This window comes from Pipra filicauda, unplaced genomic scaffold (assembly GCF_003945595.2).
Source record: "Pipra filicauda isolate LSUMZ 115617 unplaced genomic scaffold, ASM394559v2 scaffold317_size908105_pilon, whole genome shotgun sequence".
NCBI classification, from domain to species: domain Eukaryota; kingdom Metazoa; phylum Chordata; class Aves; order Passeriformes; family Pipridae; genus Pipra; species Pipra filicauda.
Window position 1 is genome coordinate 675780 of NW_024104440.1, and position 12156 is coordinate 687935.

Here is a 12156-nt window from a genome sequence, read left to right on the forward strand (position 1 = left end):
TGCTTTTGCTCAGCATTATTTTCTTAACTGGGGCAGCTCAAACAGCATGTTTGCAATCTATGTGTGTGTTTAATGCAAGAGGAACATCCCTGAAAATCTTTCTCTTTTCAAAGGTTTGGCTGAGTAGTCCTGGGAGTGCATTTAGTACCCATGTTGTCATGTAACATTCTTTCTTACAAAGGGGTGATGACTGTGCATTGAGTACAGCTCCCATCTGCTGGGAGGAGGGTGACAGGACGGGGTTATTTGTTTGTTTTTGGTGAGATACGCCGCTGTGACAGACATCCTTTTCGTGCCAGCATTGGCCCACAAGGAAGCTCTTCTCGGGATCTGGCCTTGCTCATTTTCTGTGACTTGATGGTCTCTGTGAAGGTGTGTGGATAGGATTATGTCAATCATCCTTACATTGTTTAGACACTGCTTTAGGGATTGCAGCAGGAGAGGGGACTCTGAGGTGCAGCAATTGTGCAGGTTGGCTGTCTTTGCATAGCTGTGTTTATCTAAGTGCTGCACAGACACACACCAAATTCTTCATTATCACCCTCCTTGGCTGCAATCTTCAAAAGGTAAAAGAGGCCTGGATGAGGGGGTGAGAGCACGTGTGCCCTGCAGTCAGATGTAAGGTGCTTTAGGCAGAGGTGGGTGAGGTGAGGACCCTGTGTTTGCTAATTCAGTCTGACTTCAAACAAAGCTCTTCCATGCTTTCAGCTATTTTCTGCTTCCCTTCCTGTATCCTGTAGAGATTAAACCATAGGGAATATTCCAGACTGCATGTGAAGGTGGAGAAAATAGGAAAGAAAGTACAAGTTCAAAAGAAATACAGTGGTGTTTGTACCATTGCATGTCTGTACTTTGAAGCTGAGTTTTGCACCTACAGTAGTGAATCAAGGGTTTGATTCACTATTGAAAATGCATTTTTTATGAAAGTCACACTCTTTTGGCCATGATAAGGATTTTTATGGTTTGGGCCAGGATCTGCCCCCAAAATGATTTTATTGCCCTTTTTTTCAAGTGAGGGCCATTTTCTATGTTTCTCTGAGATCGAGGCCACATCATCATCAGTGTAACCAGGCGTGACAGAAATTTTTCCTAAATCTCTGGATGTTTTGTGGCATTTCCATACAGTACAGTAAAAGTATTTGCATGCAGTTTTGGACAGTTCTGTAATGGAACATGTCTGCAGCATTTTTTGTGTGTTTTCCTCAGCTTGAATTCTCTTTTTAAAAAAAAAAAAGTTTGGTTTAGAAATGCACACTGCTGTGTTTATTACTTCAAAATCTTTCTTAACAGAGTTTTGCCTTCCCCACTCTTATAGATACAACTCTCAAAAGAAATCAGCAATTCCCCAAATCCAACTGTTTAAAAATATCATTATATCCTCCTCAGAACAATAAAAAGGAGTTACTCCAGTCGAAGTATGAAGGAGTATCATAATTTCTCTTCTAACAGCACCCAAGCAGTGGTTATGTTTTTGGTAGGATCAGGTGACCTCCCTGAGGTGGGCAGCCTGTGTTCCTGCAGTCTGTGTGACAGCAGTGCAGGCGCAGGGGGTGGCTGGCAGAGGGATATGCTTCAGGATCAGGCGGATCTGCCTCCTCACAGCTCCCGGATTGAGGGGTTTAGGAAGGCAGGGGACTGTAGCCCTGACCACACAAATGCCATCATGTTTCGTTTCTTGATGGTTGGAACAGGCACATTTTCCACCTCTGAAATCCCTTGTATTCCTTGGCACGTTTGCTGTTTGACTGAAGCACTGCTCTGGCTGGAATTCTCCCCATCCCAGATGGCCATGGAGTATTTAGGGCTATGAGTGACACTGTGTAAGCTCACATAAACCAGCACACATTGCTGTGACTGCCATTATATACTATAGATTGATGATTAAACTATTTTTACAATAACTCTGCCTCATGCAGAGTTAAATGGATAGAAAAAAGAGGTTTGTTTCCCTTTGTCTGGAATAGTTGGTCTCACAAAGGCTTCATCCACTGTGTTTTGGTTAGATTTCATACTAGCATTGTACATATATCCTACAATCAATTCCCATTGATTCAAGTGAGAATTCCTAATTCCCTTGAGATATTTTGGATTTCCTGATTTAAGTGTGTAGGGATTTGGCATTTTATGCCTCCTACATTGAAGTTCAGCAAAACATCTTGACTTATAAACAGGATGGAAAGGAAACTGCAAAGGTTATGTGCTTACATGCTTCCCTAAATAGGAATAGATATAAATCATGTTCTTTGGGAATTTTTATGATTCATTTTCTAGTCTTTAAAGACAGGAGGTAGGTGATTTTTTTTTTAATTTTTTTTTTTAGGACCTGAGTCTCTCATTGTGCTGTCAATTCCCACCATTTTCCTTTGAAAAAAAGATGTTTTAACAGTCTCATGATTATGTTGTTATTTGTTTAGCTTAAGCAACTCAAGAATTATTAAAATGCATTAGGTTATAAAGTATGTGGATTGCTAGCTCATTTATATTATCTGTCATCCGATAAAACATGTAATTAGATTTATGGATAAGAAGTAGTTAAAACACAATTTGAGGAAGAAAATGCTAGACTTTTAAAAATATTTGAATTGTACACTCCTTTCTGGTGATCTGGAAGTAGAAAGAAACAGGTTAATTTAGAAGGGATAATTTATAACAGTAAATAAACAGGAAATTTTAATGTAAAGTGGGATATACTTTCTTAAACCTACCCAAGAGCTGGCATTACCTAAAGCAGCATAAAACACATTGTTTCTAATAAGAACTATTTCTAATAGAATGTCTTACTACAAACATGGTTTGGCCTGGGTCAGGTGCAATGAAAAGGCTGGAAAAAAGGCTTTCACAATGTTTTTTCAAACTCTAAATATAGAAGAGTCTTCTCTTTTGGGAAGATACAGAAATGGCATTATGATATTTTGGTTATCAGTCAGATGTGTGTGTGGGGAGTGGATTAGGGTTTGATTTTTTTTTTTGGGGGGGGGTTGTTGAGAACTTTTTCCTTATTACTTCAAATGGGTCCTGATTACAAAGGGAGCATCTTTTTGCTGTTCTGGCTCAAATGGAAACGATGCATATCAAATTTCAGTGCACCCATAGCCAGATGATAAGTAGTGTTAACTGATGACATCTAGTCTTTATAAAACAGTTATCTTAAAATAACATTACTTTATTTGTCTTTACCACAGTGCATTTTCTCGCTTCATGAAATTAGTAAGAAGTTCTAAATTAATTTTGAGCTAAAAAAACCAAAAACCCAAAGCAACTGCCCTGGCAGTGTAATTTCCTGTACCTGCATCCCAGCACGTTTAATATTTGCCCCCATTTGTCAAACACCAAGCAAGCAGCTTCAGCAGCCTGTGGATCTTGGCCTTGCAGGTGGGGAAGTGGGAGAACAACTCCCTGAGCCTGAAGTACTCGGTGTGGCCGAGGTACAGCTCCTTCGCAGACAGCGACCCCGACGACAACCACCTGAGCATCGTCACCCTGGAGGAGGCTCCCTTTGTCATCGTGGAGGACGTGGATCCTTTGATGGAGAGTTGCCAAAAAAACACCGTGCCGTGCCGAAAATTTGTCAGGCTGAAGTGAGTAAATGCCCAGCACTCCTTTTTTCTGGGTGCAAAATACGTTTCCCCTAGTTAACCATGAATTATTTTCTTCCCTTCTTTCGCTGTATAATTGTTCTCTGATAATTTGCTGCTCTTTTTCTCTTGCTTCCTCTCTTTGCTATTCCTTTGGTGTGTCATGTCCTCTTTCTTTTTCCCTTTCCCACATGGTGTGCTCCTGTTTGCACATCTTCCTTTTTAAAAAGTAGAAAGGTTCTGGTTATACACATGCAAGTCACATTGAATTAACGACAAGATAGTAAGTTTATAGTAAATTCAAAGTCAACGAGAATTAGCCCTTTTCAGTCATATGAAAGAAGATTGTGTTGTAGAATGGGGCTGTTTTAATGAGTCCTCTTCCAATTGTTTCCAGTTATGTTGAGATATGCCTGTTTTCATTAGTCTTTAACAATTTGAGAATGTCTCCCAACGAAAATCTATGTTTATGCTGAAATGTGGTAGAGGTTAAACTACTCCAGCATAAAATACCACTGTGACTTACCACTGAGAGACAAGTTCCCTGCTTTTATTGCTCCATAACTTTGGAGCAGTCATTAGAAATCAGTGGAAAAGGTTTCACTGAGCATTTATCAGGGGTGTTTCACCTGTTCTCTGCTTTGTTCTGCGTATTTATGAACTGAATATAATAACAGCAGGTTTTTTACTGAGCAGGTGTCAGGGAACATGATGCATGTTTCTCAGGATTCCCAGAGACTGCTAAATGATTGTGCACATGCTTCTTCAAGTCCAGAGAATTTTTTTTTTCTGACATAACTGTACTTAGGTTCTAAACTAGTTTTATTTTAATTTTGAATTCTTTCAAAGGCGGTAAAATTCTGCCTTGGTTACTAAAGATGCTTATACTAAAATGTTCTAGAGGTCACAAAATGAGCATTTCAGAAAAAAAGGGAGAGGGAAAGGCTACGTCATTGCACTCAAAGGTGGCCTGAAATTCACCTTCTCAAAGTGCAGGAAAAAGTGCACTTTGAGAAGATGCATCCACTTTCAGTACAATGAACTGCTGTGCCTTTTTATAGCTTACATGTGCTTTAATTACTAAATGACATGTAGTCTGATGTCTTGAGAGTAAAAGTAATAAATGATTAATCTAATCCTAAGAGAGAGATTAGTAAAAGGAGACTATGGCTTGATGGAGAAGTGCAGTGTGTTAGGCTGGATAGTGCAGCAGCAATCATGTCATACAAGGTAACATTATCTCTGTCTCATCAAGCAGCCACGTTATGATTAGTAAAAGCTGCAAACACCATATATTTATAAAAGCATCCTGTGGATTATTTCTCTGTTGGCTCAGAAAAACATGTCCACTCACAAGTATGACAAAATGTTGTTTCACAGCATGCTGAATCCTGCTGTTGTGGTGCTTCTGTTTTTCCTAGCAGGAATATTTATGTGTCTCTTCTCTGTTGACAGCAACAAAACTAATGAGGGAACTAACGTGAAGAAGTGTTGCAAAGGATTCTGCATTGATATCTTGAAGAAGTTGTCTAAAACTGTCAAGTTCACATATGACCTGTATTTAGTGACCAACGGGAAACATGGCAAAAAAGTCAATAATGTGTGGAATGGGATGATTGGTGAAGTAAGTTCTGTTTGGTAAAAGGGCTCTTTGGCAAGAGCTTAGCAACGTTTGGGTTGAGTTGTTTTGGAGAACTGAGGTGTTCTGTGCTGAGTGACGTTGGTGGTGTGTTCTCTGTGTGGATCAGGTGGTGTATCACCGGGCAGTGATGGCCGTGGGGTCCCTCACCATTAACGAGGAGCGCTCTGAGGTCGTCGACTTCTCGGTGCCGTTTGTTGAGACTGGGATCAGCGTCATGGTGTCACGGAGCAACGGCACAGTTTCGCCATCTGCTTTCCTAGGTATGATTCTCCAGCCCACCCAGATCATTTAATTGCATTTCTATAGAGTTTGCTTGGTTTAATTGTTTAAGATACATAGTGCATTGTCACGTTTCTGTCAAGTTTTGAATTTTACATTAGGAAGGTTGTACCACGGTGATGTGCTGATTAACATGATTATTAACACATGAAGATAATGCTGTTGGTTTCAGATGCTTTAAGTGAAACCCAGTGCTAGTGATTTCAATATGAAATTCAAAGAATCCCCCAAAATCTTCAGTTGGTAAAATTACATCCTCAAACCTGCTTCCTTACAAACTAATTTATGCTTGCTTAGCCCATTATAATTGGTTTAATTATATCTTTAGATATGACCTGAAAGGTAATTTGACAGTAGTTACCTCTTACTTCTGAATACCCCACTACTGCACTGGAGAGCTGAGTGTTTTCTCCATTCATGCAGCTGAACAGTGGAGATGCAGCAAAGAAATGAAAGGCTGGGCAGAGAGGAGGTGGGATGTAAAGGAACTAAGACTTTGGATTTCTTTTCTTACATATTTCTTGTTTCAGTTGTGCAGTTCTCCTTTCATTATTTCTCTCTCCTCCTCTTTTAGTGTTTATGGTTTACTTTAGCATTTGGTGGGTGGCCTGAATTTACCTGAAGCTGAAAAGAGAATGAGCCATGAGGCGGATCAGAAGTGCCTGGAATGCTGTTATATTCCTGGGCCCAGCATTTTTGAAGATATCTTTTACAGAAAAATAGTACTAGTGACACTAAAATTATTAAGTGGAAAAATGAAAGATGAGTGTGTTCCAGATCTCTGATGGAACAGTTCAGAGTGTTCAGGTCCACTGGGTCAGCAGTGGGGCTGTTTCTAGATTGCAGAGTGGAAGATTTTCACCTCCACTGGAGCTCCTTATAACCATTGAGGAACAGATTGTTCGTGTAGTATCAGCTCCAAGCAGGCAAATAATTGGGTTTTCTTGCACAAGAATCATCATTTCACCACAGAGCTTTTTTTCTCATCTCTGTTCCATAAAAGCACATTACAGAGATGATGCAAGTAAATATAACACAGTGAGTAATCTAATAACTTCTCAGATGTGGTGATACCTAAGCAGGTTTTGTCAGTGTTTGATATGAATGAAAGACTTTTAAGGGAAATTGCAAGAGATTCTACTTGTAATGAAAATACTCAAATAATATCTTTTCTTTTATCTAAGTTATTGAGTTGTAAAGTTCATTTTTTAAATTGCAGTTTCAGCATGTTGAAATTATCCTTTGAAATATGAGTATTGGGGTGTTTTCTAAATGTGCTGCAAGTGCAGTTATTATTTTTTTCTTTTACTTATCTCTTAAAAACCTGTTTATGGTCACCATCAAAAGAGAGGCTGCTTTTGCATTTTTCACAGGAACATAGTTATTAGATTTCTAAAATGCATTTAATGTTATTAGTTTAGTTGGACATACGTGTATCCCAAAAGCAAAAATAACCCCTTCTTATAAAGCTCTATAGAATAGCATTACTTTGGAAGAAATTTGATTTACTGCACCAATAAATCAAGTCTGTGCTCTCAGAAGTATGTAGTGGTTTTTCAGACCTAGATGAAGCTGCCAGTTTGCTGGAATTGCGTAGTAGTAAAATGTTTTGCCTTGCAAAATAGTATCAGGGAGATCCTGAATTTATTCACAGACTGATTTCGTTTCAATTAAGTGAATGTCTAAGAATACAGTCATCTTACATAATTCCTTTAAAGGATTTTTTAAAATCTGTCAAATACAATATTATTTCTTTAAAATAGCACTTGATTAAAGTTCCTGAAATATCTGGGTTTGTGAATTGTTTCTGTGAGCGTAGACAAGTACAGGATTTTGTGGGACTAGATTTTCCACTCAGTTGTTGTGTCCAGTAGATCTGAGTAACTGATGGGCTGTGACAGCTTCTTCCTCATCATCTGCCGTGTTCTGATTCTGGAGTGTCTCCTTCAAATGAGAGTTTTGTCCACATTAAAACATTTTCACATTGTACCAGAATTCATACATACTAGATCCACAAATAATTTTTTAAATGATTTTCTGGCGGTTTGGTTCAACTTTATATAAGCAGACAAAATATGGGAAACCTCAAATCTCATTTTCTATATTTTTCAGAGGGAGAGAGTTCATAGGTGAGATCAGTTTTATTTTCTGGAGGCACTGGTGGAACAGAAAATCTATGCCCCTTGTTATTTAATATGTTCTTTGACTGTTGGTTTTGGTGGTGGGAGGTAAAACTCAGAGACATCTTTTTCCTTGATCAATATTCTCCATTGTCAGTCATTTGAAATGTACACTGGCAAGTCATATATTAGTATTTTTCTGCCATATCATAGCTTTACTGAAAGCTCTTTTAAAACCTGATGCTTGCCTGAGGGAAGTTCTCTTTCTGTCCTTTGAGAATCAAAGAACAGTGCTGAATGTGTAATTGGATCTCTGATATGACAGAAAAATCGACCGTGTTATTCAATTGATTCTGTACTTGTTCAGTCTTACTGCTTGCTATTCTAAATAGCTTTTTGTTTTCCTATTGCTTCTTTTAATCCTCCACCTCATTACCAGACTCCTTAAATTATTAAAGAGCAATCTGCTTAAATTGTTGTTTATACCTCACTTTTGCACATTGGCTTGTTTTGCCCTTTGCCTTGTTTAGATTTTGACAAATTACTGTTGCTGTTTCTACACTGTTGCTTTTGATAAGGGTTTTATCAGCCTTGCTTTCTTCTATGAGGGTGCTGTCAAAATTGTATGGTAATTCTATGTGAATTTCAATTTAATCCAGTTAATATCTGAATTCATAAAATATTTGTTAGACTGCATTTGGTTGCATAATGTCCTTTCCCTGCCTGCATCTAAGCAGAACTTTCTCTGCCTTTTACAAATTCTGTTGTTTTCCTAACTTACTACTGTCTCCCCAATAAATAATTATAGCAATTGAAAGAACTTCATACTCAGCCTTAAAAAATAAAATAATTAATTAAAACAAATGCTGCTCCTTCACTTTACCTCAAAACCAGAAGGAGAACAGTTTGGTTTAGAATTTCCCTGCTTTGACATTTTAGTTACTATCCAAAATCACCAGTGGAGATATTTGGCATTTGGTGTTGACTTAGTTCCAAAATTCTGGAGAAATTGTAGCACAGACAAAAGATCTCATCAGTTTTCTAAGGCTGGGCACAAATTCTTGCCTTTCATTCTAGTTCTGGATGAGTCAGTCGTGCTAACTGGGGCAAGGCTCAGACTGAGCTCCCACACCTCAGCTCCCAGTACAGTCCTTTCCTGCAGTGATGGGAGAAGTTTCAGTGGTTCTAATCTTAATTTGAATTCAAAGAATGAAGCAGTTAGGAGAGAGGAATTGCTTTAGCTTTCATAAACAGGTAAAGCATTGGAACACAATAATTTCTTGTAATTCCAAGTGTCTTGATTCTATGCTAACTAGAGACAGTATAGTAAGATTTATTTTGTCACACTTCAGAGCACACTCACATTTGCATTATTTATCCAAATTATGATATAAAATGCCCCCACATATGGTGATCTGATAAAGAGATATTACCTTACCATACAAATCTTTTTTAGATATATCCTTATACCACAGGGACTCCTGAAATGACAGAGAATTTGTGATTGGGAAAGATGAAATTTGAGAACTTTGTGTTATCACATACTGTTACCACACTCAATCCTTTCAAAAAGTTGGTGCTTAGTCTGGTGTTTGAAACTTCTTTTAGTTTTGTTCTCCAACCTACTTCTTTTACTTAATTATGGTTTTTCTGTCTTTCAAACTGACATTCAGTTTTCCATAAAACCCTTTTGATTTCAGTAATTTGCTCCCAGATGAGAATGAGACATTCAAAAGTATGTGTTTGCAATTGATGAAAACATCATCTTCACTGCAGGTAGATGAAAGTGAACACGGAGAAAAGAAAATTCTGAAGCAGAAACATTTAGTTTGAATGCAAGTGTTTGTCTTTCTTCCTCTAACACTTTTTGTAGGATAGAAAACGAGAGAGAAGTCTACTTCCCTGAATTACCAAATGTATTAAACATATGCTTAATTGCTTTTGCTTTGCAGAAAAACAGTCATACTGGTTGGACAGTTCTGGTGATAAATGTGTATAACATGGCATGAATAGAAATAGGCAACCTGATTGTGGACTGAATAAGCAGTGAATCAAACCAGTGATGTGCCACTCAGTGTCAAAGAAAAGCGTGCAGCCTGTGGTTTTGAATTGCAGCTTACATTTAAGCTTTTGACTTTATGGATTTTGTGTATATATACTAATAGCAGTTCATTATGTATTGGTGCTTAGTTATTTGCTAGCATTTTGGTTGGGAAAAGCTAATTTAAAGGAAGCTGCTGGGCTTACCTAAGCGAAGACATTAGAATTCTTGTGCTGCAACTGGTTTAATGAACTGTTTCTGTTTCTCTTGTCTGTTTTGCTGCAGAGCCTTTTAGTGCTTCTGTCTGGGTGATGATGTTTGTGATGCTTCTCATCGTGTCTGCCATGGCTGTCTTTATATTTGAGTACTTCAGTCCTGTAGGATATAACAGGAACTTAGCACAAGGGAGAGGTAAGATTTGCATTTTACACAACCCCTCGGCTATGAAAAATCATGTATTTCCCATCCCTTACCCATCATCTTTTCAAATAAACATAACATAGGAATAAAACAGTGGAAGTAGCTATGAAACCATGTATGTTCTTCATTTAAAGTGTGATTTCTTGAGAGCATATATACTCATGTTTGTACTCCAGTTCATTGGAATAAAGACGTATGGAAGGGTAAATGATATCAACTGTATTCAGGCAGTGTTTGGTTAGTTCACTGTATCAGCTGTAAAGTGTCAGCTTAAAAAAGCATTGGAATAGGTTCTAGTCCTGACTACTCTGAATTCATGGTGAGTTCAGAGAAATTTATCTAAACTTCTGTGTTCTAGTGGATAATTTGGAAAAATAATGGTTCCCGTGTACATAGTTTTATGTAGTCCCTATAAAAAGTCAGATGAGCTCAGCCCTGAAATGAGGCCAATGTCAGAAAAGCATCAGTCCTTTCTGTGTAATATCCATGGCTATAGAAGGTTCATTTTCAAAATAGATTTAATACAGAGCTTGCCTTTCTCAGTGAAAGATGCAGTTACATATTATTATATACAACTTTGACCCAAGAATGAGGATTCCATGTCTTGCAATGCCCTCATCCTTCCATTACTTAACTGACATTTGAGAGTGCAGCCTTTGTTTTAATTTCTAAATTGTTCTTGCCTTGTTTTATAACGAGAGATCTTCCAGCTTGGTGAACACAGTTCTGGGCACTATTAAAAGCTAATGGTTTCTTCTAGATTATGGTTGGCTTGTTCCCTGAAAAAGGGGATTATTGCAATGTCCAGATGTTATCATTTTAATAAGATGGTAAATGTGTAACCTCTGTCCTAAATAAACACTGCTGAAAAAGGGGAACTCAAAGGTGAATATAGACACTGAGTATCCAGGGGCTTGGCTATTCTCTTCTGTGCCGCCTCAAGTGCCAGAACTGATTATGTAGTGTCCTTACAGCTACAAGGTCATGTTATGGCACTGGACCATCCTAACTGAGCTCCAGATACTTGCCACTAAGCCAGATGCCATTAATTTTAAACATGGGAAGCTTAAAATAAAGGGGAATCTTTATGTAGATGCCTCCTTTCCCTAGGCACTTTTGGCAGGATGAAGCTCAATGTTAATACCATCTCCAGTGGAATAACAGAACTTTAGACTGCTTCCTTGGCATATACTTTCCCTAACATTATTGCTCAGAAAAATACATATTGTCCTTGTATCAGTTCAGTCCTAAATGTGTCTAGAAGATGGTTTCATAAACCAAAAGTCAGCTCCATTGTGTTTATTTTACTGGACTCTATCTTCCTAGTGCTGCTGCAGAATAGAAGGAGGATAATCTAAGATGTAGTGCTTGACTTCATAGTGAAATATTTGCACTGTCTAGAGAGCATTTCTGCTGAAGTGAGAACATACACTGACTATACTCACTTATGGTTTTATTACTTCAATAATAACTGAATTATTATTAAAGTAAATTTTAGTTAAACTAACAGCTAAATCTGAGTTTGTAATGTGCATCCCCTTGGATAAAGGGACAGGGCAGGGAAGGAGTTGATGTTACAGGTGTCTGCATCAGACCTTATTGACTGAATTACAATTTAATTGAAAGGAGATAATTATAAATTGGTCAAATGAGTCACAGTCAGGGGAGGCCTGTTTCTCTCCATCGAGAGTAAAGGGAGTTTAGATGATGAGCATCTGTGATTAGTGCACTGTACTTACCTAGAGCTGGGTGAGAATAAACTGCCCTTTATTCTCATAGGGCTCTACAAACCAGGCCTTTTGAGTGGATAATGGCATTGCTAATTCTAATTCTAATTGCTAATTCTGCCCCTATGTGAGAATGAGGGAGTGTGCTGACCACTTGCTTTGGGGTGAACTAAAACATGACTGAAAACAGGAATAGCAATAATTGCAGAAGGGACTAGCTGGGACAGGATTTTACCTGCAATACCAACACATTTGGAGCCACAGAACTGATCCTGAACATGAGAGACAGCCAGAGCCTGGTTTGCTCTGAACTGCAGCACCAAAGAGGTGCTCCTTTGTGCTGTCTTTCTGA

General features: G+C 38.2%; 1 protein-coding gene across 3 annotated transcripts in view; it reads left to right on the forward strand.

Annotated features, from left to right (window-relative positions):
• Positions 1-12156, forward strand: part of GRIN2A (glutamate ionotropic receptor NMDA type subunit 2A) — a 172797-nt gene that overhangs the window by 111227 nt on the left and 49414 nt on the right. For all 3 annotated transcript variants that reach the window (XM_027711172.2, XM_027711173.2, XM_027711174.2), the window contains exons 6-9: positions 3373-3578; positions 5031-5199; positions 5324-5477; positions 9943-10068. In XM_027711172.2, the coding sequence (XP_027566973.1) occupies positions 3373-3578; positions 5031-5199; positions 5324-5477; positions 9943-10068 (655 nt within the window). The remainder of the gene's footprint in view (positions 1-3372; positions 3579-5030; positions 5200-5323; positions 5478-9942; positions 10069-12156) is intronic.